This window comes from Bubalus kerabau, chromosome 20, assembly GCF_029407905.1.
Source record: "Bubalus kerabau isolate K-KA32 ecotype Philippines breed swamp buffalo chromosome 20, PCC_UOA_SB_1v2, whole genome shotgun sequence".
NCBI lineage: Eukaryota > Metazoa > Chordata > Mammalia > Artiodactyla > Bovidae > Bubalus > Bubalus kerabau.
The window spans coordinates 44,677,341-44,705,033 of NC_073643.1; the positions used below are offsets into that span (position 1 = coordinate 44,677,341).

Below are 27,693 nucleotides of genomic sequence, written 5' to 3' on the forward strand. Positions count from 1 at the left end.
AAAAAAAAATAAAAGAAAATCTCTATGAATGCTACAGCTAGCGGGTTTGATAAAGACGGAAAAGGCAACGGCACCCCACTCCAGCACTCTTGCCTGGAAAATCCCATGGACGGAGGAGCCTGGTGGGCTGCAGTCCATGGGGTCACTAGGAGTAGGACACGATTGAGCGACTTCTTTCACTTTTCACTTTCATGCATTGGAGAAGCAAACGGCAACCCACTCCAGTGTTCTTGCCTGGAGAATCCCAGGGACGGGGGAGCCTGGTGGGCTGCCGTCTATGGGGTCACACAGAGTTGGACACGACTGAAGTGACTTAGCAGCAGCAGCAGCAGCAGCATGCTACTTATATAGTCTCAAAAAAAAAAACTCCCTACAATTGCTTATTAATTAGTTCTAATTATCTTATAAAAATAACTAAGGATGGGTAAAAATGTTCAGCTAAAATTGTTCACCATGGCGTTTTTTAAAAAAATAAGAGCAAAAAACTAGAAGTGATCCACATGTCTAGTGGATTAGCTGAGTGAATGAGGTATGGCCAATGATAATTTTATGCAGTCAGTAATAATGATGTATTATACTGAATTTATTAACAACAAAAGATGTTCATGGGTATACCACTAACAACAACAAAAATCAAGCTTTAGAACAGTACCTATATGATTTTTTTCAAAAATAATCATGTAAGAGAGTTCCTTGGTGGGCCTAGTCATTAGGATTCTGGGCTTTCATTACTGTGGCCTTGATTCAATTCCTGTTTGGGGAACTAAGAGCCCACAAGACACAAGGCACAGCCAAAAATAAAATAAAATTCTAGAGAAGTAACAATTGAACATGACACTTTGGCCCATACTTCAGGTTACTTGGAATTATGGGCAAATTTTATTTTATTTTTCCCTATCTGTGCTTTCTGACTTTCTGCAATTAATATGCACCACTAGCCTTGCATTATCTTCTTTTTTAAAAAAGCATATCCAAGAAAAGAAATTTAGGATTGAGCGCTCACAGCCTGTGTGACACAACCTATCACACTCAAAGACCACAGTCTTTCTCTCCGCCAGGTAGCACACCTCATTAAACACTTGGTCTTGCTAGCTTGACAAGACATTCTCTTCAAAAACACTAACTCAATTTTCTCTGGCCAGGTTAGTCTTTTCCTTAAGAATATCTGCATATCTTTTGAAAGACATTCATGAGGTTCTTACCACTGAAAGCCTTGGATTAGAATCCCTTTTCCAGTTAATCTAAATCTGCATCAGTTCTGCTTTCTCAGGCTGGAAACAGATCTCTCAACTCATTGATAATAAACATCCTCACCAGGAACAAGAGGCTCAGAGAAGTGGGTGCTTTCCTACTCTGATATTTGCTTAAAACACAAAAATACTATTTTGGGATTCCCTGACAATCCAGTGGTTAAGACTCTATGTTTGTACTGCAAGGGGTGCGGATTAGATCCCTGGTAGGGATCCTGCATACCACTTGGTGTGGCCAAATGAATAAAAAAAATTAAATAAATTACATTTTGTGGGTGGTCTGGAAGTCATGAATGTCATTTAAATGGCCAATGGTCTGTGGGAGTAGCCCTGAGCACTTCCAGTCTGAAGAGAAATCCACTCTACCTCTCCATTCTCAAGCCTGGAGAGTGTTTCCAGCTCCACCCACCCACAAGAAAACATTGTGAATCTGTCACCGGCATCAAGAATAACAGAAGGACTTGTACTCACCAAACAGGAAGGCAGAAGTTTGATTAGACACTGAAAATCTTTATCTGAGAGATACTTGTCTGGGCCAAGGTCAGCCTGCAAACATGGAAGGAAATATCAGGGTGCTGTTTTGGTCATCAAAAGAAAAATTCCTTACAAGCCTTTCCTTTTAAAAAAAAATCTGTCCAAATACATGACTATAAACCGAAGATGAAAACCACAGTACTCTGTGTTGCCTCATGGCCTTTCTGGAGTACATAAACATACAAATACTAGCACCTAACTGTAATGTTACCTAATTTTATTAACCAAGTGTATCACTAGAGCTCTCAAAGTGATAGATAAAACAAAAATAATGCTCAAGCATTTAAAAAAAGTGTCAGTCCTAAAGAGGTCCAAGAAAACTATTTTAAGCTGTTCGTATTTCTTTCCAAACGTTTACTAGCTGATGAAATGTAGTCACACTGGTATTACCACATGCATAAACAAAGTGACTGAAAATTACTCTTTGATGTATGACTAAGGGGCCACTCCAGTATTCTTGCCTGGAGAATCCCAGGGACGGAGGAGCCTGGTAGGCTGCCCGTCTATAGGGTCGCACAGAGTTGGACTCGACTGAAGCGACTTAGCAGCAGCAGCAGCAAGGGGCCCTTTACATCTCTCGGCAGCACAGTACAATTTTGTCTTGTCAGTTCTCTTGCTTTTTCATAAACCCACATGAAGTCCCTGAAATTAGTCTAAAGCAAAACAAAACAAAATGAGCTTACCCAGCTTAACACTAGCCGTTCCTTTGGCTGATTTTTAATCTTCATCAAGAAATATTTCTTCCTTATCCTCCAACCTGTCATAAAAGGAGATGTGTTTATAGCTATATGATCTAACACCAACTGATTCTGTTTTACTGACCAAATAATTAATAAAAATTAGGTTCAGAAATATGATTCATAGGTATATAGGAACTTGTAAGCAACCATTTGGCAATACTGAAATAGTAAAAGCTGTACTAAAATAAATAAAAAAATAAAAGAAATTACTCATGGAAAAAGGAAAACAGCACTTCAGTTTAGATTTAATGGAAAAGATAAGAGGAATGAATGATGGTTCTGAAACTTAGTTACCACCATCCAAATCCCCAGATGCGTCTGTAACAAAGATTCATTCACTAATAAAAGTTAAGGACTGAATCCTCAAATAGTATGGAAACAGACAAAAAAAAAGACATCACCTGCATTCCTTATGCATTTCACCTGCATAAAAGCTTTTCTGGGATACTTATAAGAAAGCATGACAAAAAACCCAGTTCTGTCTGTGATCCTTTTTTAACACAATGGGCACACCAGTTTCTCACCTATGTCTTTCAATGGTTCTACCACCTCCCACTTTGGCTCTGATCGGAAGAACATGGAAACATGTTGTAAGGCAATCTCTGCAAAGATATTTTGGAAACGTATTTATTAGACAAACATATCAGGAAAGTGCCATACGCTTAAGATGTTATTCTTGCAAGTGAAATTCTTATGGTCTATGACCTTCTTTAAAAATTTAATAATAAAAAAATGAACACAGAGTAAATAAAACATGGGACTCTAGATTGGATCCTGGAACAGAATAACAACATTAATGAAACATCTAATGAAATCTGAATAAAACTATAATTAATAGTAATGTGTGAATGCTAATGTCTTAGTTTTGATATAAATGTATCATGCTTATATAAAATGTTAACATTAGGGGAAATTGGGTGAGGGCATATACGGAAATTCTATACTATCACTGCTGTTATTTTTTCTGTATATCTAAAATTATTCTAAAATCAAAAGTTTATTAAAGAAAGTAATTAGTAACAGAATAATTAAACTGGAAGATCTAAAATATGCAAACTAGTTGTCTTAAGCCAAGAATTCAATATATGTACCAGACAACAGTTGGAGCACAAAACTCAAAATGTGTCCTAAGGTCACCCTGGAATAGCATTAAACATTGCTTCAAGTGGTATTTATCCCATCTTCATTCCTCATGAAATTATAGCTTTCACCAACAAAGAAGCGATTAGCCTTAAATATATATATTGGAAATAAAAGCCAGTGTTTTAGAAAAACATCCATGCACAGCAACAACATGGTTCTGTTGTGGGAAACCACTGTACATCTGCTTACTGGAAAAAAAAAAATCCATCCTTCTCTTTGTGTTTATCATGAGAATGTTTCCCCCTTCTACGAAGACAATGAAAAGAGGAAGTTCTTTAAAGTTTACAGTATAAAAAAATCATCAGAATAACTGTGCTTTTACATTTCCTGCGAAAAGCAACATCTGTAATTTGCTGTTTTCCCCCTCAGTGTAGTGAGTGAATGAAAGCCACACTGGATCCCTGAAAGCAAACAGCAATCCTGCAAATCCATTGTGGAACTGCCCTGCTGCCAAAGCATCAGTTACATCCCAGGCACCAGGGATTCAGCAGAAACGCTTTCCATGTGTTGAAATGACCTAGTCTGGAACTACTATGCCTAGAGCTTGGCAGACAATATTATTTTGATATATTTTAGAGTACATTATCAATTAAGAGATTTGGGGAAGAAAACAATCTTATTGACTCAATATGTAAAGTGTCAGTGCTGTCTGCACCTAAATTTTGAACATGAGATGACAGATACAGAACAGACTCCATTTACATTTGCTTTAACTACTCCATTGTGACAACCATTTGGAGAGTTTGGGTGTGGTGGCAGCAGACGAATTTTCATAACCAACACTGGAAGCTCTGAACTTTTTCTGTGTAAGTAATGCTGATATAAAAGGCTTTCAGAATTTCCAAAATAACCTGAATGTAATCTACTTCAAAAGATATTCTTTTACGTGAAAATCACAACATTGAGAAGGATTATGAAAAATAATCTTCTAAATGCGATACACTGTCATTCTCAGAGACTTTAAAGGACAGTTGCTTCAGAACTAACAGTGACTCATAATCCCCTACAATCTCATTATTCCACCATGTTTACTGTCTGCTACTGTGCATTGTACATTGTTTTTGAAGTGGGGGAAGCAGCTGTGAGCAAATGGAACATGTTTAGATTTGTTACTGACAAATTAAGGATTAGAAAATAGCTTTTTTTTTTTTCTTCTTTTTTATCTTTGGGATCAGGAAATTATAGACAGGATATTTTCTCTCCTCTGAACTATGATTTATTCTCAAGTAAGCCACACGACCACCATGCTCCCAATATTAATCCCTTCCCTCCCCAGATTCAGGTAACACATTTCAATCCTAAACGTCTTCTGTTTAGAAGTCTTTGTTGGCGCCCTGTGTCCTTACCAATTAGGACCAAGCTTCTAAACCTCACACCTTCTGTCTTTAGCCCCCCTACCCACACCGACCAATAATGTGTGAGCCTCACACTCTTGTCACTGAGAGTGTACCTACCATGGCCCCTGAAGACTGGCCTACCCTAATCCTCAGCATTCTCTATTCCTGCCCATCCAACCTTTGAGGCTCAACCCAAACTTGCTGCTCCCCTAGCCAGGGCTTCCTCCTTCCCTCCTCTGTACTCTCCAGTGCTCCACATGGCCCTCTCCTATGGCAATCTGTCCTACTAGTCTTCCACGAGACTGTGATCATTGGCTTTAGAAGGAAATATCTTAGACATGGCAGAGCCCACAGCCATACAGAAATATTTACTTCTTTCTCTCCTGGAGTACTGGCCCTTGCCTCTTGGCCTAGCTAACTTCTACTCACCTCAGGGCTCCATGCAGGTGTCAACTCTTCTGGGAAGCCTTCCTCCACCTTCAGAGCTGGGTCATCCCCACCTGGACCCCCACCCTCGAGGTGCTATCACATCTTTAAGCTGGCACAGTCTTTACCCGTCGATCTCCCTACAGAAGTGCCCTGGGGCAGGAGCTGGGTTAGGAGCCTGTGCCCTGTTTCGTGCTGCAGTCACAGTACCCGTCACACAGCAGGTGCTCAATAAATATCTGATGAAGTAAGAACTAACCAAGGGTTCAATGGGCTTCCCAAGTAGCTTAGCAGTAAACAATCTGCCTGTCAACCCGGAGACGTGGGTTCGATCCTGGCTTGAGAAGATTCCCCTGGAAAAGGAAATGGCAACCCACTCCAGTTTTCTTGCCTGGGAAATCCCATAGACAGAGGAGCCTGGCGGGCTACAGTCCATGGGGTCGCAAAGAGTCAGACATGACTAAGCGACCACACCACAGTAGCAAGGGTTGAATTCATGCGCAACGGGTGTGCACACTCACTCATGAGCACATGAAATCCATGAAAAGGAAGGCATCTGCCCTCCATTTCATTAGCACTGACTGACCCAGGGGGAAACTGCATGCTCTGTGCTGCTGCTGCTGCTAAGTCACTTTACTCGTGTCCGACTGTGCGACCCCATGGATGGCAGCCCACCAGGCTCCCCCGTCCCTGGGATTCTCCAGGCAAGAACACTGGAGTGGGTTGCCATTTCCTTCTCCAATGCATGAAAGTGAAAAGTAAAAGTGAAGACACTCAGTCGTGTCTGACTCTTATGCTCTCTGCTACTGCTAAGTCACTTCAGTCGTGTCCGACTCTGTGCGACCCCATAGACGGAAGCCCACCAGGCTCCCCCATCCCTGGGATTCTCCAGGCAAGAACACTGGAGTGGGTTGCCATTGCCTTCTCCAATGCATGAAAGTGAAAAGTGAAAGTGAAGTCGCTCAGTCATGTCTGACTCTTAGCGACCCCATGGACTGCAGCCTACCAGACTCCTCCATCCATGGAATTTTCCAGGCAAGAGTACTGGAGTGGGGTGCTATTGCTCATGCTCTCTAGACGCTGACAAACAAGCCCCAGACAGGAAACGCAGAGTGACGCCTTCAAGTCTACCTTATGCTTCCCACAGACCTCAGGCTTCTCAGCTCAGAAAGTACCAGCTGCCCCCACTGTGTGCACCCTTTGACCCCCTAGATCTCAGCCCCGTGAAGTGACTGCAGGCAATACAGACCAGCTGGTATGTTACAGCAAACTGCAGCCTTTCTGAAGCACCTTGCTCTTGTTCTGAATATAATCTCACCTTCCCTCCCACCCTCCCCTCCTACCCAAACCCTCCCTCTCTCTTCCACTCCATCCTGGAGCCCACTACTATCTGACCTGTTCACAGGACTCTTGGAATTTTAGAGCTAGAAGAGAGCTTTGGATGCTATGTGGTCCACTCTCCCCACCTCCATCTCTTATGTTATCAGTCAGGACCCTGAGGCCTACAGAGTGGAGATGCTGCTGCTAATAAGAAAGCTGGGGCCAGGATGCAGGCCTCTTGATTTCTGGTCCAAGTGACTTCTGCATGGACATTAAAAAGCTTATTTACAGAGTGGTTTAAGGCGGGAAGATGGTTACAGTGCAGTGATGGCTATACCTTGCTAACAAGATGAATAAGGCGATGTGTGTGTATGTGTTTCTCAACATAAACCCCGCATGACTGGCCAGGAGACAACTGATTTCCCTGTACAACAGCTGGCCCTCAATTAGACTTTTTAATTCAAATGAACAACCCCAAACCAACCCTCAACAAAGCACCAAGGACCCATATTTCCTTTCAGTGATATTTGGTAGTAAAAAGAGATTAGAATACCAGATCATCTTATCTGCCTCCTCAGAAACCTGTACGCAGGTCAAGAAGCAACAGTCAGAACCAGACATGGAACAACAGACTGGTTCAAAATTAGGAAAGGAGTACATCAAGGCTGTAGATTGTCACCCTGTTTATTAAACTTCTATGCAGAGTACATCATGTGAAATGCCAGGCTGGATGAATCACAAGGTGGAATCAAGACTGCTGGCAGAAGTATCAACCTCAGATATACCAACTGCAGATGATACCACCCTAACGGCAGAAAGTGAAGAGGAGCTGAAAAGCCTCTTGATAATGGTGAAAGACGAGAATGAAAAAGCTGGCTGAAAACTCAACATTCAAAAAACGAAGATCATGACATCCAGACCCATAAGTTCATGACAAATACATGGGGAAAACATGGAAACAGTGACAGATTTTATTTTCTTGGGCTCCAAAATCACTGCAGATGGTGACTGCAGCCATGAAGTTAAAAGATGATTGTGCCTTGGAAAGAAAGCTATGACAAACCCAAACAGCATATTAAAAAGCACAGGTACCACTTTGCCCACACAGGTTCACACAGTCAAAGCTATGGTTTTTCCAGCAGTCACATACAGATGTGAGAGTTGGACCATAAAGAAGGCTGAAAGCCAAAGAACTGATGCTTTCAAAATGTAGTGCTGGAGAAGACTCTTGAGAGTGCCTTGGACAGCAAGGAGATCAATCCAGTCAATCCTAAATTAAATCAATCCTGAATATCCATTAGAAAGACTGATGCTGAAGCTTGAGCTCCAATACTTTGGCCACCTGATGAGAAGAGCTGACTCACTGGAAAAGACCCTGATGCTGGGAAAGACTGAGGGCAGGAGGAGAAGGGGATGACAGAGGATGAGATGGTTGGATGGCATCATGGATTCAATAGACATGAGTCTGAGCAAACTCCAGGAGATAGTGAAGGACAGGGAAGCCTGGCGTACTGCAGTTCATGGGATCACAAAGAGTCGGACACAACTGAACGACTGAACAACAACAAAAACGGAAGGAAAGGAAGAAAAGGACCAGCAATCCCAGGCTGGGGTCCCAGAGAGGAGAGCAGGGAGCTGCTGATGTCCTGAGAGCTGCTGGTCACCCACCCCCTGGGGAATGGGTGGCGTCAACGAGTCTCCTCTGACGAAACACCCACAGGCTCAGTCAGAGCAACAGGCAGGAAATGTGGCCTCGGTGGTTTCAGCCACACCTGAACACAGAACTCAGATCCTGCTGAAGGGAAGCTGGACAGTGACCACAGAAACTAAGGAGAGGTGCAGACAGTATCCACATTACAGGGGAAATGCCGGCAGCTGGAGCTGCACAGGGCGCCCTTGGGGGCCATGGGCCACACTGTAAGTTTTGGGAAACCTAGACAAGACTGCCCTGCTCTTTGGGGAACAGCTCAGTTAAGCTGATGTGGAGGAGGTGGCCTGGGCTTCCCTTTCCTGAGACATTTGGTGAGTCAGCGCAGAGAAAAGACAAAGTTCTAAATTTCATGCAAAGGGGGAAATTAATCAGCACTTCTCTGAAAACAGCACCCAACCCTTATTGTTTCATCAGCACTGTGCCCTCTAAATAGCGGCAGCTACTTGAGTGTTTGGGTTCTGGCAGGAGTCTCTGACAGTTTTCTCACACTCCCATGCTCATCTCCTTTGGATTCCTGATTGTCTGGCATCCTGGGAGAGAGGGGAAAGATCAGGACAAGAGCAGGGAAAGATCAGGACAAGAGCAGCATGTAGAGAGGCACATGAGGAGGAGATATAGGGATCAGACAATGTTCCAGGGGCTGAGCAGCATTTTAATTGGGAAACATTCAGACACTAGACACTTGTACAATCATACAAATGTGCAACCCTAGGTAAGGCCCTTCTTGGGAGACTGCTCATGTATAAAATGAGAGGGTTCTCCTGGAACTCAATGAGTTTGGCACAGTTGCAGGATACAAAATTAATATGCAGAAACTGGTTACATTTCTGTATACTAATAAGAAACTATCAGAAAGAAATGAAAGTAAGAAAACAATTCCATTTACAATCATATCAAGAAGAATAAATCCAACTAAAAAGGTAAAAGATCTGTACTCTAAAAACTCTAAGACACTAATGAAAGAAATTGAAGAGGACACAAACAGATGGAAAGATATACTGTGTTCATGGACTGGAAGAATTAATATGGCTAAAATGACTGTACAGCCCAAGGCAATCTACGGATTCGGTGCAATCCCTATCACTAGCTTTTTTCACAGAGCTAGAACAAATAATTCTAAATTTTTATGGAAACAGAAAAGATCTTGAATAGTCAAAACAATCTTGAAAAAGAAAAGCTGAAAGTATCATGCTTCTGATTTCAAAGCACACTACAAAGGTACAATAATCGAAACAGCATGGTACTAGGACGTGCACAAGCACACACACAGAGCATGAAGAAACAGAATAGAGCGCCCAGAAATGAGCCCGCACTTTCATCAGCAATTAATCTATCAATACGACAAAGGAGGTAAGAATATACAATGGAGAAAAGACAACCTCTTCAATAAATTCCGGAAAATTAGACAGCTAAACGCAATAGAACCAAACTGGACTACTCTCTCACATCATATACAAAAATAAACTAAAAATGGATTAAAGACATAAATGGAAGACCTAAAACCATAAAATTCCTAGAAGAAAACACAGGTGGCAAACTCTTTGACATTGGTCTTACCAATGTTTTTTTGGATATGTCCCCTTGGGAAACACAAGAAGCAAAAACCAACCAATGGAACCTAATCAAACTTAAAAGCTTTTGCACAGCAAAGAAAACCATCAACAAAACAAAAAGACCAGCTACTGAATCGGAGAACAGATTTGCAAACAATGTATCTGACAAGTGGTTAATATCCAAAATATACAAAGAACTCATACAACTAAATATCAAAAAACAGTATTAAAAAATGGGCAGAATACTTGAATAGACATTTTTCCAAAGAAGACAGACAGATCGCCAACAGGTACATGAAAAGATGCTCCACATCAGTACTCATCAGGGAAATGCAAATCAAAAGCACAATGAAGTATCACCTCACACCCATCATGATGGCTATCATCAAAAGGACCACGAATAAATAACAAGTTTTGGTGAAGATGCGGAGAAAAAGAACCCTTGTGCATTACTGATGAGAAGGTGACTTGAAACAGCCACTACAGCAAACCATACGAGAGCCCTCAAAACCTTTAGAAGCAGAATTACCACGCGGTTGTTCAATTTCACTCCGCGGTATTTACCAGAAGGAAAGGAAAACTCTACCTAGAAAAAAATATACGCACCACCGTGTTCACTGTGGCATTATTTACAGAAGCTGAGATGTGGAAGCAACCTAAGTATCACAGTGGCATATTAATCAGTCACAAAAAAGAATGAAAGCTTGCCATTTGCAACAACATGGAGGGATACAGCTGATAACTATGTAATATCTTTTTATGGTGACATATGTAAGTAGACTCATCATGATGACTATTTTGACAGGTATAGAAACATCAAATCATAATGTTGTGTAACAGGAACCAGCACAGTAGTGCAGGTCAATTATTCTTCAAAAACGCACAGAAAAAGAGATCAGATTTGTGGTTACCAGAGGTGGGGGCTGGAGGTAGGAGGATGGGGAATTGAATGAAGGTGGCCAAAAGGTATAAACTTCAGCTATAAGATAAATAAGTACTAGGAATGCAATACACAGCATGATAAATGTAACTAACTCTGTTGTACCTTATGCATGAAAGTTACTAAGAGAGTAAATTCTAAGAGTTCTTATCACACAGAAAGAATTTTTCTCTCCTACTTTAATCTGCATCTCTATGAGATGACGGATGGTCACTAAACTTACTGTGATCCTCATGTCACAATGTATGTAAGTCAAATCACTATGCTGTACACCTAAACATATCCAGTGCTGTATGTTAATTATATCTCAATAAAACTGGAAGGAAAACAACAAAAAACTTACATTAAAAAATAAAACAAGAGGGTTAGTCTAAATGCATCTGCTGCAAGGTCCCTGCTAGCTCTGATCCCCTGGCAACTCAAGGTATTTCTAGTACAAGCTCCCCGAGAACAAGGAGCACATTTTCCTCACACCTGTACCCCAACTCCCAGCCCCACACCTAGCACATGGATGGCAGGGCAGAGAGTTAAGCGTACGGAATGGACAGCATCATCACATGTACAGCACACCGTGACGCGTGACCTCAGGAGGACACTAGCAGACACTGTCAGGAAACGACGTGGACAAACAAACCAGTGAACAGGGCTGAGCTGCAAGGGACTCGATAAAAGTCAACCCAGAGTCCATGGTGTGACAGTCCTGGAACAAGTGAGGTGAAGTAAGGTGAAATGAAAGCCAAGGGAGACCTGCTCTGAAAGAACACGAGTTGTCCTGGGAGCCCCAGGCCGGTGATGCTTTTTTTCCAATGAGCTCCAAGAAACAAGTGGGGTAAAAATGCAAGCCTTGTTCAGTTTCATAACTTACAGCAAATATGAGTTTGAAATAAACTTCCCCTTAGTGGGTTGCTTTCTATAAAGGCACTTTCTTACCCCTGCAGGCACTTTCCCTAGAAGATGACAGGCATGTTCTCCTGCAAGGCTTCTCAAACTTTAATATGCATGCACATAACCTGGGGACCTTGTTAAAAACCACATCCTGATTCTAGGTTTGGGGTGGGGCATGAATGCTACATCCCTAACAAGCTCCCGATGATGCCAGTGCGGCTGGTCAGAGGACCCATGATGTGAGTAGCAATTTCCAACTGTGGTGTTCAAACTCAGCTGCATATTAGAATCTCTGGGGAGGGCGGGCTTACAAACTATGAACCCCATCCACAGAGATTCTGATTTGACTGGCATGAATGCAGTCTGGGCATTGGAATTTTTTTTAAAGCTCCCCAGGTGATTCCATTATGCAGAAAAGTTTCAGGCTTCCCTGGTAGACTGCAGTAGACACCGGTTCGATCCCTGATCCGGGAAGATTCCACATGCCTAGGAGCAACAAAGTCCATGCACCGTAACTATTAAGCCTGTGCTCTAGAGCCTGGGAGCTGCAATTACTGAGTCCACGTACTACAACTACTGAAGCCCTCATGCCCTAGAACCCATGCCCGGAAACAAGAGATGTTACCACAGTGAGAAGCCCACACATCACAACTAGAACAACGAAGACCCAGCATGGCCAAAAATTAATTAATTAATTAATTAATTAAAAATAAGATAAAGAAAAGTTTCGTGCCTGATAAGCAGTCCTCTGTTTCCCTCTAACTGACACAAGAATAAAAGTGTCTCCTTCTAATTACTTCAAAAGGAGTGTTCTAAGGACCCAAAATGTAGTCTCTAAACAGTCTATTCTCTTAGCAAGGAAATCAGCTTATTAATGATACCCAGTGTTCCACTTAGACTCTCAGCATGGTTTAGCTTTAACAAATTGGCTGAATTCTAGTCACTGGTTTGGTTTTACAACAGCTTCTATTGGCCTGTTCAAGACCATGCCAGAGTGTATTAAACATTTAATCACTCATTCTGCTGACAATGGGCTTACAGAACTGCTGCTGGCCGTGTGTGTGACTGGCACCCTTTCCCACTCAGGCCTCTGGCTGCTGCTCTGTCCAGGGAAGGTTTGGAAAGGAACCACCTGCTCCCTAGGCTTTGCTCACAGCAGGTTTCAGCAAGCAACTGGGAAGACACAGAAAGGCCCCTTCTGAATCACTATTGTGTTTAAAGTAATTCCCAGAAGAGCCAGGCATAATATATATTGTAAACACAAAAACAGGCAAATATAAATCAAACTGACATTACTGTACAGATCATTGTGGACTATTTACTCTCAGTTTTGTCAGGGAATAAAATAATGACAAGACTTTGTACACAGACAAGTTCCCTTCTGTATTTTTCTAAACAGGCATTAAAAACATTTTAGAATAATTTCTGTCTTATAGAGACATGGATGGACATAGAGTGTGTCATACCAAGTGAAGTAAGTCAGAAAGAGAAAAATAAATATCGTGTGTTAACACATATAAGTGTGTCTAGAAAAATGGTACAGATGAACCTATTTCCAAGGCAGGAACAGAGATGCAGACAAAGAGAATGGATATGTGGACACAGTGGGGGAAGGAGAGGGTGAGATGAGTTGGGAGATTAGGACTGACATATATGCACTACCATAAGGAAAACAGAGAGGTAGTAGGAAACTGCAATAAAATCCAGCAGGCTCAGCTCAGCGCTCCGTGGTGACTTAGAGGGTGGGTTGGGGTGGTGGTCAGCAGCTGAGGAGGGAGGGGATATACGTATACATACAGCCAATTCACTTTATGGTACAGCAGAAATTAACACAACATTGTAAAGCAATTATCTTCCAGTTTAAAAATATGTTCTTCTTAGATATCTACAGTAAATTACAATCAGGTAAGTATTAGCAGATGAATAATGTCCTAGAACACATCTCCCCACCTGGAAGGAGAGTTTGTCCCACATATATTTTCTACGGCAAAGAAAAGTGCCTCTTTTGTCCCAGGAATGTAGCTGATAGATCTTTCTACTTACCAGTGTAGTTTGCAGAATAGTTGTTTGGATCTAGAAACTTCTTAACCAGCTCACAGTTAGACAAGATATGATTTGTGGTGATAACGTTGAGATAATTCTGAAGACCTTTCTGCCTCTCAGCTATGAATTCACGATCCATGTTACCAATCAATTTTTTGGGAGGAAGAGGTAGACTTAGGCCTGCAATCTTTAATTAAAAAGAAAAAAGAAAAGTATTATACTCACGTCATCCCCAAATAAGACCGAATAGCAGAATCCCTGTGCCAATAGGTTTCGTTAGGTCTAAAACATTTCAGGATACATCCTAATCAGTTGTATTGTAAAAATGTGAAAACCTGTGCATCTTAGAACTGATAAAATACTAACTGTAGCACTTTAAGACTTAATTTTTTAAATGAAATTTACACATGAACATATTTTCTGAGAGTCAAATACTTTTGTTTATTACTGCTGGCAGTCCCATGATGCTCGCCCCCTACCACCCCAACCGAAAGGTGACATATCAATTCCCCACTCCCCAACGGTGGCCACATCTAACTCTTTCAGCTGATCTTTTGGAAGAAGTGACGGTTTACATTGTTATGCCTCGATTTTTCACTTTTAGGCATTATCTGCAAGTTTCTCATTATAGGAGATGAGGGTTAAGTTCTCTTTCACAACCTGATCTCATCCACACACATTCTAGACCTAATTCTTCCACCATCATGATGCTATCATTTAAATAAGTGCAGCATGCACGCTTACATTAGGTAAATGATACTCACAACTGAGCCAAAGAGCATGCTTACTACTCCTTTCTGTCAACTTCTTTTTTTCTAGTTTTCTCTTCAACTCCAAACTCTCCATCTAAGCCTTTCTTCAACACACTGAGATATAAAGATGAATCAGTCATCTTCTTGAAGAGCACTTTCCAGAACCCAGCAACCTGTTCCACGCAGGACAGGTGGTCCCTAGACCTGCGGCAAGACTGGCATCCCAGGACCTCCCTTCACCACCATGCTAGAGAAGCCTCTGTCCTTTCTCCTGCTAAACCCCATTTCCATATCCATGCCTGCCTTTATCTTAGGTAATCCCCTCACTTTTGGTGGAGATACCCTCTGTCAGCTTCCTAGAAAGGGAGAATTGTTTGAAACCTTGCACGTTAATAAAAAATGTCTTTATTTGGACAGGTCTCCTCTTTATTATGTAAATATTTCCAACTGTGCCTGCATTCTCCAGTCCAAAGAATGCTCAACCCTCTGCAGAGGAAAAAAACCCAGTTTCTCCACTGGAGAAGAGCAGGCATAAGTTGCTCAGATGGGGAGCTCTGGGAATCCAACTGTTTAAACATACTTTTAACTCCTGATTTTAGCTTGACCTCACCCCACGTTGGAGGTAGCACTTGTTGCTGTCAACCTTTTGGAGGTTCTGTGGTGAAAACTGGGACCCAGTGGGTTTATCCACCCTTACTGCCATCTCGTAATTCTGCCTTCCCATATCTGCTTAATTAGTTAGCTCTCATCCACTGGATTTTTAGTTTTTAATGTTTTTGTTATAATTTTCTCCTCTCCTATTTGTCCTTGAAGGGGTGTGTGTGTGTGTGTGTACATACACAAGATCAAATTTACTGTTGTTTTAGAGTGGCTTGGGGAGAAAAGAAAAATAAATGCAGGTGTGCAATCTACTACCATTTTCCAGATCATTTAAAACTTTAAGTCTATTTTTTAAACGTAAAAAACAAAGTATCAGATTGGTATCATAATTTAATGAGCAAAAAACTGCTTTCAAAGAGCGGTACTAGTCTACCCTTGTGCTGAGAGTGGTCCAAGTGGCATGTGTACGGATCGAGGGAAAGGTCTAAAACAGAAAGGCATCTTGAATTCAGACAAGCATGTCGTCTAAATCATCCATGTGAGCAAACCTAACTGAGCCTGCTTCACTCCATTTTTTCAAACAATGAAGATCTTGGACTTCAATTAGGCCTTGAACTTGAATTAGGCAAGATGAAAAGGTTGGCTGATAATTCTGAACTGCCTGTTTCTACAACATACTTATGAAAATATGTCAGAACACACTTAGAGTGAATTTTCAACCATGGCCAAATTCACTGCCAGATAAGACACTCAATTTCAGGCTGTTTTCCTCTCTCATACAATTACGCTTTATGGAATAGCAGTTTCTTTATTAACTAAATAGAAAAGCAAAGTTATGAAGAAAGCACATCACTCCTCTGGTACACATCCAAGTCAATTGTTTTATTATTATTTTTGTTCAGGAGCACTGCGTAATATAAGGGAATCAATGCTAATGTGTTACCGAAAATATAATTGATTTATTTCTTTTAAAAACTCTTTTAATAAGTTGCAAGATATAATCTCATTTGCGTGTCTGTGTGCACTTATGTGTAAGCCCAGGCATACAGTTACATATACACGAAAAATGTCTAAAAGGACTTATCTACCTGCTTTAGATCAGCTACCTCTAAAGAGTGGGTACCATCAGCCAATATCAGCACATCTGCCTGCATTACTCACTCGAGAGCAGACCTAGCTGAAGCCCGGGTTACTCAGAATGGAAAGTCACATCTGACAAGATCAGATTTAAACCCCAAAAGGGCTATTTTTTTCACTCACAGTGGGGATGTCAGAATGAATTAGACAAGCTATCTGTTTCAAACTTTGTGGCCTACAAGCTTAAAAAAAAATTATTATTATTTTTTAAGTCAAGCATCATTTCTCTTTAGGTAAACTAGACAGCATATTAACAAGCAGAGACATTACTCTGCCAACAAAGGTCCATCTAGTCAAACCTATGGTTTTTCCAGTAGTCATGTATGGACATGAGAGCTGGACTATAAAGAAAGCTGAGTGCCCAAGAATTGATGCTTTTGAACTGTGGTATTGGAGAAGACTCTTGAGAGTCCCTTGAACTGCGAGATCCAACCAGTCCATCCTAAAGGAGATCAGTCCTGGGTGTTCATTGGAAGGATTGATGCTGAAGCTGAAGCTCCAATACTCTGGCCACCTGATGTGAAGAACTGACTCATTGGAAAAGACCCTGATGCTGGGAAAGACTGAAGGCAGGAGGAGAAGGGGACGACAGAGGATGAGATAGTTGGATGGCACACTGACTCGATGGACATGAGTTTGAGCAAGCTCCAGGAGTTGGTGATGGACAGGGAAGCCTGGCATGCTGCAGTCCATGGGGTCACAAAGAATCAGACATGACTGAGCGACTGAACTGAACTGAACTGAAATGTACTGCTCTGCCCAGATACCTCATCAGCTCTTCCAAATCAGCAGGTAAAACAAAGACTTCTTCGCCAACAGCTGTGAGTAGAGTGTCTCTGCCATGTCAGTCTGCTAGGCACATGGCAGGTGTTTTTCTGCCCTGGTTTGGGTTCTCACAAGAAATTTTTCTCCAAGTGTTGAAACTTTGCAATCTGAGTGTGATTTTAAAGTCTTGCCTTTGACAGGAGGCTAGCATTCAAGAGAAGTTAACTTTCTCTTTCAGCTTCTCCCAGAATTTCTCAAATGCTTACCCATCACAGAATATAAAGTTTAGAACTCCTGTGACTTGTTAGAAAGGAGGGTGAGAGAATACTAGCACATATATGATGAAGCCCCTCAGCCACTGACTTCCTAGACACCTCCACAGGGACGGCTTCAAGCAAAGGCACCTCATCATGACATTTTTTAAAAAACTGTTCCCTTTTTAAAGTGCCCTTTGGATTCCATTCTTGAGTTCCCTGTATAAAGGAAAGAGAACAGTAAAGCCAGCAGAGACATCCCCAGAGTTCCTCTACTCGCAACACCTGCAGAGTGACAAAGCAAAGTGGGATTGACAGGCAAAGTGGGGTCTCGAGCCCATAACCTAACTCTTGCTAGCCTAGCCAAAACTTCTAAACTCCATGGCAAACTCTATCAGTTTCAAGAAAACTAGCTTTTTTGTCTGGAGGAAAAAATCTTCTACCTCTGAATCAGCTAATGTCTCACTTCCGTTAATGATCTGCAAATTGCCTTGGACTCCATTCCAGCAAGTATTCCAAGGAGTGCTAAGTGCTCATCAGACCCTAATTTGTCCCCATTTCCCTCCAGTGTTCAGTAGAGTCTCTCCCATGTGAAAAATGGGCAGTGAAACCAAATCACAAAACATTTGTGCTATAAGAGACCTGAAAAGTCATCTGGTTCAGCCTCTTAGCTTCATATGGAGACAGTGAGGACAGAGAGGAAGTACCAGAGCCCAGGCAGAGACTGGGTCCCCGTCTCAAGCCTGACAGTTCTCATCACTGTAGCTCCTGCTGCTGTCTTTTCCTGTGTCTCATTCTATCTCCCTGTATGGTCATTGATTTGATGGTGCCTTTAAAATAAGGTAGTGGTTTCTCTTCACTGTTATCACAAGATATATTCACTATAAAAAATTGGGAAAATACAGCTCTTCTTCTGTTTTTCCACTTATATAACTTGCCCGTGCTTATTTGTACTGAACCTGGAAAGTACAGAATGGTACAAAGGACCAGGGGAAAAAAAAAAACAACAGAACCCATAATCCTGCCACCTGGAGGTCCTCATTGTTAACATTCTGGCATACTTCCTCCCAACCATTTTTCCTAAACATTTCATGTAATTATTATATTGCATGTATACTTTTACACGGTGCTTTATTTCACTTAGATATTTTTTCTATTGGATTCAAACAACCCTGCATATGTGTATTATATTTCTCTTCCTTCAGCAGGAACTCATTTATCTGTCAGAAGGGTAATCAGAAACTGAAATTCATAGTCACAGTTTTATTTTGTGGTTTTGGAGTCTTTTGGGTCTGTTTTATGGAGGTTGTTTTGAAATTATTTTGCTGCCAAAAAGTTGTATGTACTTTCTTCTGTCTGTTTACTTGGATCCAGGAAAACCTCCCACTGAAGTGCTGTCTGGCCATATCCTGCCCAACACAAGCCAACATCAATACATGTGAATATTTGCATTTGAAATAAGATGCACATTGAAAGTGCCCATTTTATAAGGGAAAATTACACTGATGTAAAAATAAATTTCTATTATATTAAATAAGGCTGTAACTGAATAGTCATGGAGATTCAACTTTATATGCCCAAAGTAAGAACAAACAGGAGATAAGACTTTCCTTCCCACCCCATATTCGTGAGGTCTAGGCCCAGGCAGTTTCCATTTCAGAAGGATCTCTCTCAGGATTCTTACTCAGCCCTGGCTGAATAGCACTGTACAAAATCACAACCGTTTCTTTTAAAACCAGGCAAGTGTTCACTTGTGCATAAAGATGAAAGCACATAGTAGGCCCAACATTAGCTCCCAGATGTTCATGCCACTTTGAGCACATGGAAATGTCTGGAGAGCCTTGTGGGGAAGATCCACTGCTAGAATAAACAGCATGTCAGTCAGTGGCTTACCTACAATAGTCATCAGATGCCCAGTTTTTGTCTGAGTGGAAAGACTATGCTCTTAAAATCCACAAGTGAAACCAATTAAAGCCATCTCTGAGAATCTGATCTCTGCCGATATTTGATCTGAATATTTAAACTGGTCACACTACAATTAAAATGGAGACAGACAACATGTGTGAAGAAGACCATACGTCAATGACATAGAGGTCTGCAGACACTCAGGCCAGTTCTACTGGATGGAGACCATGGCATTCAGCAGTGTTGTAAATAATGTGAAAGTCTGGACTCTACAAATGCTCTTTTTCCAAAGGCTGGTCAGTAAAAAACGGCCTTTTGATGGAAAGGCAGCATGACACTCCCTCCCAGCCCTCCATCCTCCTGCCCTCTGTGGACAGGATCAGAGATCACTCAGAATCAGTGATGAGACAGTGCACCTCCCGGGTAAGCTAGTCATGAGCTAGCACGCCGGTTCAAGGGTTTATGCCACCATTCAAAGTTGAGATACAATAAAGGCCCAATGAAAGTGACAGTGGAACTGTTAGTCCCTCAGTCATGTCTGACTCTTTGCGACCCCATGGACTGTAGCCCACCAGGCTCCTCTGTCGATGGAATTCTCCAGGCAAGAATACTGGAGTGAGTTGCCACTTCCTTCTCCAGGGGAACTTCCCGACCCAGGCATGGAACCCGGGTCTCCTGCATTACAGGCAGATCTTTCTTGAATCATGGCCTTAGCCACCAGGGAAGCCCCAGTGGGCTTCAATAATCCTGGCGCTTGAAGACCCGTCTGCCAGGTGAGGGTGTGGTAGGGCCGCCAGCACTGCCCCGGGGCCACACTTCTCTAGGACACTAGCAGTGCCAGATGTGTTTCCAGCTCACCCCTCTTTCCATTATGGCCACCAAGTTACAAACGTTTAACCAAAGAGATCTAGAAATACATATTTAAGGGAAAAAAGTTAATGCTAAAAAAGGCTGCGTCTCTAGTTACTGCTGAGTGCTGATCTGTACTGCTGACTATGTGGCCGAGTTTAAGAGAGTCTGCGAGTCCCCGCTCTCAGTGAACAATTCTATTATCCATCTAGGCATTTCTAACCTGTGAAGAGGTGGTAACACACAGCATCCCATGATTGAGGTTAAGGACGCAGTCTGGCACAAAGGTAGCCGACTATTATAAATGACATTTATTCCCCAAGTTTATTTTTAGAGTCACACATCATCTGTTTGAAGTATGAGCTTATCTCCTTTGCTAGGGAAATCTAATAACTTCTTGTTCCTGACGTTGCCATTTCCAACCCATTTCTAAGATACCCCAAGCAATAAATGTGTGTCATTGGTGTTTTGGAATAATTACCTGCAAGCTGTTGTTCAGCAAATCAAAGTCACTGTATCTCCTAACAATCTGTAAGAAAGAAAACAGTGGTGTTTTGATTCAGCACAAACCATCAATTTTCATTTCCTTATTTAATACTTATTGGCATTCTAGAGTCAAGGCACTTGCATCAAGGGAGTCAAGGCACTTGCATTAAGGGTAGCAGGGCTTATACCTGGAGCCTAACTTGTTTCACTTGGCAGCCCCAGAAAACAGACCAAGCAGTGTCCCTGAGTTGGCTGGGCTGTGGGAAACTGGTTAATGACAGCCAAACTCGCAAGATACCAACAGGTAAGAGAGAAGGATGATGTTTTGAGGGTGAATAGCCCTTTAATTTTTTTTTTTTTTTTCAATTACCTAGGCACCTAGTTAACTAGAAAGATGAGTTAATAATTTACCAAAAAAAAAAAAAGAAAGTTTAACTGAACATGAAAACAAAGTAAATGGATGTAGACAGTTTTGAAGCTATTCCATCTTTGCCCTGAATAAAACTGCCCCTCTTTGAGACCACACCAGTTTAGAGACTGGATGCACCTGCTGGCACCACCCTTCACCAATTCCCCTCCTGGCTAACAGTCCACACCCACTGTCCACACGTTTTCTCTTAGCTATGTTGATGCCACTGATTATGCCACCTCAAATTACACTAGCTCTTCAGTCAGAGGGGAAGGAAGCTATTTGGCTTTCAAATAGCTTTTCTAATGTTTACTGATGATTTTCAAATATTAGTGTGCAGAAGAATTACTTGGAGATCATCGAGGACCCTACCCACCCAAAGGGAAACAAATTCAGGAGGTTAAGTATCTACATTTTTATTAAGTATTCCCCAGGCCTCTAAAGCACTGGATTTACAAGACTACATATAAGGTTGATTTTTCTCGTAGGACACTGTCCTTGGGCCTGCTTGGCATACATATATATCAAAAAGTTAAACATGGGGCCATACCTAATAAGTGCAAGGGAGCAAAAGGTGGCACAGAGAATACTTGAATTCTAACCTTGTTCCGTCACAGACTTCAGTGTGATCTTGGACTAGTTACTTGCCTTTTGAATGCAAAATGAGGCTAATGTGATGGCACAGAACTGGCTTTAATGGGCTAAGTGAATTAATGTGCTTGAGCCACTGCCTAACAATAAATGCTCAGTTCAGTTCAGTCGCTCAGTCATGTCTGACTCTTTGCGACCCCATGGACTGCAACACACCAGGCTTCCCTGTCCATCACCAACTCCAGGAGCTTGTTCAAACTCATGTCCATCAAGTCTGTGATGTTATAATTATTCCAACTAAAAGTAGTTAGAATTTTCAGGCAAATACAAGACTAAGTACGGGCCTTTGAAGTCAAAGACTTCTTAAGATGAGAGGTAAGGTTCAAGCCGGGCTGTGAAGGACAAGGTAAGATTTTTGGAAGACAGAATACAAAGGTCATTATAATTACTACAACAGGAAAGAAATGGCTCCTGTATAGAATTCAGCCACTCTCTGCAAGTCAACTGGGTTGGAAAGGACCTCTAGATCTATAGTAAGTTCTCTTTCTCTGAGGCAATCCATCAGGAAAGCAGGCCTTGGAGCTGTGAACAGACATCACCTGTGGTCAGTGCGGGACCTAGAACTAGAAACTGCCCATGACTAGATTTAAGAGTCCATGAAATGCAGCATCCGAACTGCACAATGACTAGGGCACTATCTCATCTTTCAAACTGGTGGACTGACTACTAACCTGCCCTACCCACACCATGGCTTCAGGGGAGGAGGCCTGAATTAATCAACACGAGGAACAAAACAAGTCAGTTGCCTACTCTGCTTACTCTGTGTCCAACTGGGGAACACATTCCTACTCTCTGTGGTAACATCTTACATGAATTAAACCAAACAACTGAGAACAGAAAAGCCTTTTGTAAGAGATGTCTTAGATCTAAAGTTTATAAAAGAAATATGATGTATATTTTTGTGTGTTTTAGTTTTTGCAGATTTTTAGATGATTCCAGGCCAGAATTTTGTTTAAATATTTTTCCTATGACCAAAAAAAAAAAAAAAAAACAACTTACCTGCCAGCTATTTTCTACGGAAATTCCTCTTTGTACCCGAATGATATATTCCTAAAAAAGAAGGACAAAAATGTCTCTATTATAAAACCCAAATCAGGGGATCAAAAATATGATGTGAAAGCATCAGATAGAGTAAACTTCAGAAAAGATTACTAGAGACAGACAGGGGCATAAAGATAAAAGGGTAATGTCATAGCAGGACACAGCAGTCTTGGGGCATGTGGGATCCCAGTTCCCCAGCCAGAGATGAACCCGTGCCCCCTGCATTAAAAGCATGGAGTCTTAACCACTGGACCACCAGGGAAGTCCCCAAGACACAGCAATCTTGAATGTGTATGCACATTCAAACACCAGAGCTGTAAAACACGTGAAACAAAAACTGACAAGGACTGCAAGAAGAAATAGACGAATACACCATTAGAGTCGGAGATTTCAACACCCCTCGCGCAGCAACTGATAGAACAACAGAAACCCATAAGGGTAGAGAAGAAGTCAACAAAACCACTGCTGATGAAAAATTAATCAACAGTTGACCTAAGCAAACCATGAAAATTTTTATTGAAGACCTGGGGACTATAACCCAGGAGACATTCTTTCAGAAAGCTCTTGAGGACTGTTGGGCCTGTTAGAGGTCAAGGCACAGTTCCACAAGTTTTGTGGACAGTTATTCACCAAATGACATATCAACTGTTTACACAACCCAGATCTGCAGGTAAGAAACAAGTCACACAAAACAAGTCGTGATTATGGTGACTTCTTACAAGAAGAAGAAGGAATGTTGTTTCCTAAACAGGTCTAGTTAATGCAGAAGCAGAATACATACTACAGGAGAGTGCTCTGGGAGGCCCAAATGGGCAAAAAAAATTTTACATCTCAGTTTTTTCTTGTCCTGTCATAAAATATGAACTTCATGTCATCATCATCAACCAACAAATATAATCAGCATTTATAGAACACGCCATTCGACAACAGCAGAATACACATTCCTTTCAAGAGGATATACAGAAGGCAAATAAGCACAGAAAAAGATATTCAACATTACCAGTCATCAATCAAATGCAAAGTAAGACTACAATGAGATATCACTGTATTTCCATCAGAATAGCTCAAACAAAAAAATAATGATAACACCAAATGTTGGCTAGGGAAATAGCCAAATAGGGAAACTGGATCACATAAATTAATGGTGGGAATTTTAAATGGCACTGAAACTCTATAATATGGTTTGGCAACTTTTTTTTTTTTTTTAATTAAAACATGCAGCCATTATTATGACCCAGAAACTACACTCCTGGACATTCATTCCAGAGAAACAAAAACTTCTGTCTATACAGTAACTTTTACATGAATGTTCACAGCTATTTTATTGGTAATACCCCCAAAGTAGAAAAGCCAAATGTCTTTCAACAGGTGTATGTTTAAACTTTGCTACTTCCATACCAGGGAATGCTACTCAGCAACGAAAATGAATAAACTATTGATACATGCAACAAACTAGATGAATCTCTGGAGGATCCTGTGTGTCAGTGCTTAGTCGCTCAGTCATGTCAGACTCTTTTCGACCCGATGGACTGTAGCCCACCAGACTCTTCTGTCCAAGGGGATTATACAGGCAAGCATACTGGAGTAGGTTACCATGCCCTCCTCCAGGGGATCTTCCCAACCCAGGGATCAAACTCAGGTCTCGCCCATTGCAGGCAAATTCTTTACCATTGGAGCCACCAGGGAAGCCCCTCTGGAGGATTATACAGAGTGAAAAAGACAATCCCCAAAGATTATAAACTACATGTCTCCATTTATACAATATTTATGAAATGACAGAATCACAGATATGGAGAACAGTCTGTTGGTTGTCAACGGTTACGGCTGGGGTAGCAGGGTGTGTGTGGAAGGGAATCAGGTGTGACTACAGAAGGGCAAGGTGATGTGCTATGGTTTGAATGTCTCAGTCCCCACAAGGTTCACATACTGAAATACTAACTCCCCAAAATGATGGTATTAGAAAGTGGGAGGACCTTTGGGAGTTACTTAGGTCATGAGAGCAAAGCCCTCAAGAATGGGATCAGCACCCTTACAAGAGAGGCTCCAGAGGGGTCCCTCCCTCCTTCTGCCACATGGGCTCGTTTGAGAAGGTGCTAGCTCTGAACCAGGAAGAGGAGCATCAGAAGGCAACCATGCTCACACCTCAGTCTTGGGCTTTCAGCCTCCTGAACTGTGAGAAACAAATCCATTGTGGATAGGCCACTCAGTTTATGGTATTTTGTTAGAGCAGTCTGAATGGACTAAGACATGAGCATGTCTGGGCCGATGGAAAGGTGCTGTATCTTGACTGGTCAATGTTAATATTTTGGTTGTGATATCATATCAAGTTTAGCAAGACACTACCAATGACACAAACTGGATAACAGAGATATGGGATCTCTTCAATGTTTCTTACAACTGTATGTGAATCTGCAATTATCTCAAATTTAAAAATTAATCTTAGCATTCAAAATTAGTTTAATAGAGTCAGAGGACTAAGATCAATGATTTTTCCTGCTCAAAGTTTGCATATAAGCTTTTCGGTTAGAAAAGGCTATGGTTAAGAAAACAGGTAAAAAGGTAGTAATAGGTATGCAGTGATAGCATTTTCCAAAGAAACCAAATTCAGTGACACCTCCCCCTCCTCCCAAGCTGCCTCATCATTGGAAGCTGCCCGATCCTGGGGAGCGAGGAGAAGCAAGCGAGTTAAAAATACCATTCCCAAGACTTGCTAAATCAGAATCTACAAGATAGAAATTAGGAATCAGAAGTTTTCATAGCTTCCCCAGGTAATCAAATAAGCAGGAAACAAGAGACCTTGCTCAGCCTTCTGCTTACACACACAGGGATGAAGCACAGAAAAAAAACAGAAACGATTTTTTCCTCAAATGCTCAGAATTGTTTTAACATTTTGGGATGGTATGATTCAGGTATTACTCACAGTAACTACTCAACAAATGCTTAATCAACACAGAATTCAACAAATCCTTTCTACTGAATTAATTCTGAATTAAATAGGTTATGGAGAAAATAAAGCCAAATAAGCATTGTTAACTTGGCAGCTGAATTTTAAAATAGATCTTATTACACTATCATTCATTTCCACTCTGTTTAGTTTGCAAAGGTTGATAAAGTTCACATAAGCAGAAATTTCTGCCTACTCTGGACTACGTTAAGAATGGTACATTCAACAATATCCACTCAATTATCAGTGAATCAACTACGTGGCTGGCATCCTGCTTAGCCGGTTTCATGTCAGGTTATAATATGAATATTTCAAAACTGGCTTGTGTAGTATGGCAAATCCCTTAAGCAATATGCCAATGCAATTATTTCTGAATACATAAAGATAAAATGCTAAAAATACCTGGCTTTCTTGTATTTGGAGATCAGTCTGTTAGCTCTGACATTTTCTTTTTTCTCAGGGTTCTCTTACTGGCAGATTGTCTGGGCTTTTATAGTCTTATAGTAAAGCTAAAATCAGTACATATAATTGAGTACTTCCAAACAACTACACACAAACAAGTTTTGATGTTCAAATCAGGGGGAACTGTTATTTCTCAAAAATCACTTCAAGCATCCATTGCTTCACTATGATCTGTCAGAGGAATAATACTAACTTTCAAAATTCTGGTTCAAGGGCTTCCCTGGTGGCTCAGTGGTAAAAAATTCGCCTGCCAATGCAGGAGACACAGATTCTATCCCTGATTGGGGAAGATTCCACATGCTACAGAGCAACTAAGCCCATGCACCACAAGTATTCAGCCTGCGTGCTGGAGCCCAGGAGCCGCAACTGCTGAGCCCACGTGCCACGACTACTGGTTCCCGCCCTAGAGCCCATGCTCTGCCACAAGAGCAATGCTCTGCAATGACAAGCCCGTGCATCGCGACCGCAGAGCAGCCCACTCTCCACAACTAGAGCAAAGCCCTGCAGCAGCGAAGACCCAGCACAGTCAAAAGTAAATAAATAAAGTGCAGTTCAATGCTGAGCACTTGGTAGATGCGAAATAAACACTGCTGTCCTGCTTGATATACTTTGAGTTTAAACTTTAGACCTGTGTTGTACAAAGATGTTGCTGCAAATGATAAACATCAATTAAACAGTTATCACGTCCCAATTCCTGCACTTTTGTTCATGCTAGGGGTATAACTCCCACAGTTTGACTCCAATCTTCCCTCTGTAGATACACAGTTTAGGGGAGTTTTGTTTTGTAATTTGGCTATAAAATGGCATGCAATAATGTTGAGGGAAGCATTTAGCAAAAGGAAAGTCAATAACTACAAGATGGGGCTGGGATCCTGAGGTCAGAGGGGTCTCCCTGGTAGCTCAGTTGGTAAAAAAAAAAATCCACCTGTAATGCAGGAGACCCCAGTTCGATTTCTGGATCAGGAGGATCCCCTAGAGAAGAGATAGGCTACCCACTCCAGTATTCTTGGGCTTCCCTGGTGGCTCAGCTGGTAAAGAATCTGCCTGCAATGCAGGAGACCTGGGTTCGATCCCTGGATTGGGAAGACCCCCTGGAGAGGGGAATGGCTACTCACTCCAGGATTCTGGCCTGGAGAAATCCACGGACCGTATAGTCCATGGGGTCACAAATAGTCAGACTGGGATGTCCCCAAAGGACATCCTAATTAATGTTTCTGCCAAGACACTCTTTATGTTGACATCAGTGCTTTTTCCCAAAGAAGGTGGATCTGCCCCAGAGATCTGGCAATGCCTGGAGACATGTCTGGTTGTCATAGGATGAAGAAATGCTATGGGAACCTGAAAGCTAGAGGCCAGAGATGCTGCTAAACATGTACAAGGCACACGGGACAGCCTCACAACAAAAGACACCCTGGCCCTACATGTCGACAGCGCTGACAGAGAACCCCAGGTCCAGAGTCATCAAGTGAAACAGATCAGTCCAGTCCATGGAGGCTGGGGACGCAGCGGGTGGAAGAGTCATCACCTGTCATCACCTGTCCTCTCCTGCAGCCTGC

At 41.8% G+C, this 27,693-nt stretch overlaps 1 protein-coding gene across 11 annotated transcripts in view; it reads right to left on the reverse strand.

Annotated features, from left to right (window-relative positions):
• The window catches only part of PXK (PX domain containing serine/threonine kinase like), an 81,781-nt gene that overhangs the window by 31,365 nt on the left and 22,723 nt on the right, over window positions 1-27,693 (reverse strand). For 5 of the 11 annotated variants that reach the window (XM_055557517.1, XM_055557516.1, XM_055557514.1 and 2 more), the window contains exons 2-8: window positions 23,513-23,578; window positions 22,690-22,740; window positions 20,626-20,673; window positions 13,883-14,069; window positions 3,049-3,126; window positions 2,468-2,541; window positions 1,722-1,796 (exon numbers count right to left, since the gene is read on the reverse strand). In XM_055557517.1, coding sequence (XP_055413492.1) covers window positions 1,722-1,796; window positions 2,468-2,541; window positions 3,049-3,126; window positions 13,883-14,069; window positions 20,626-20,673; window positions 22,690-22,740; window positions 23,513-23,578 — 579 coding nt within the window. Of the gene's footprint in view, window positions 1-1,721; window positions 1,797-2,467; window positions 2,542-3,048; window positions 3,127-13,882; window positions 14,070-14,646; window positions 14,749-20,625; window positions 20,674-22,689; window positions 22,741-23,512; window positions 23,579-27,693 lie in introns of those variants that run through there. The other 6 variants (XM_055557520.1, XM_055557519.1, XM_055557518.1 and 3 more) reach the window with 2 other exon arrangements.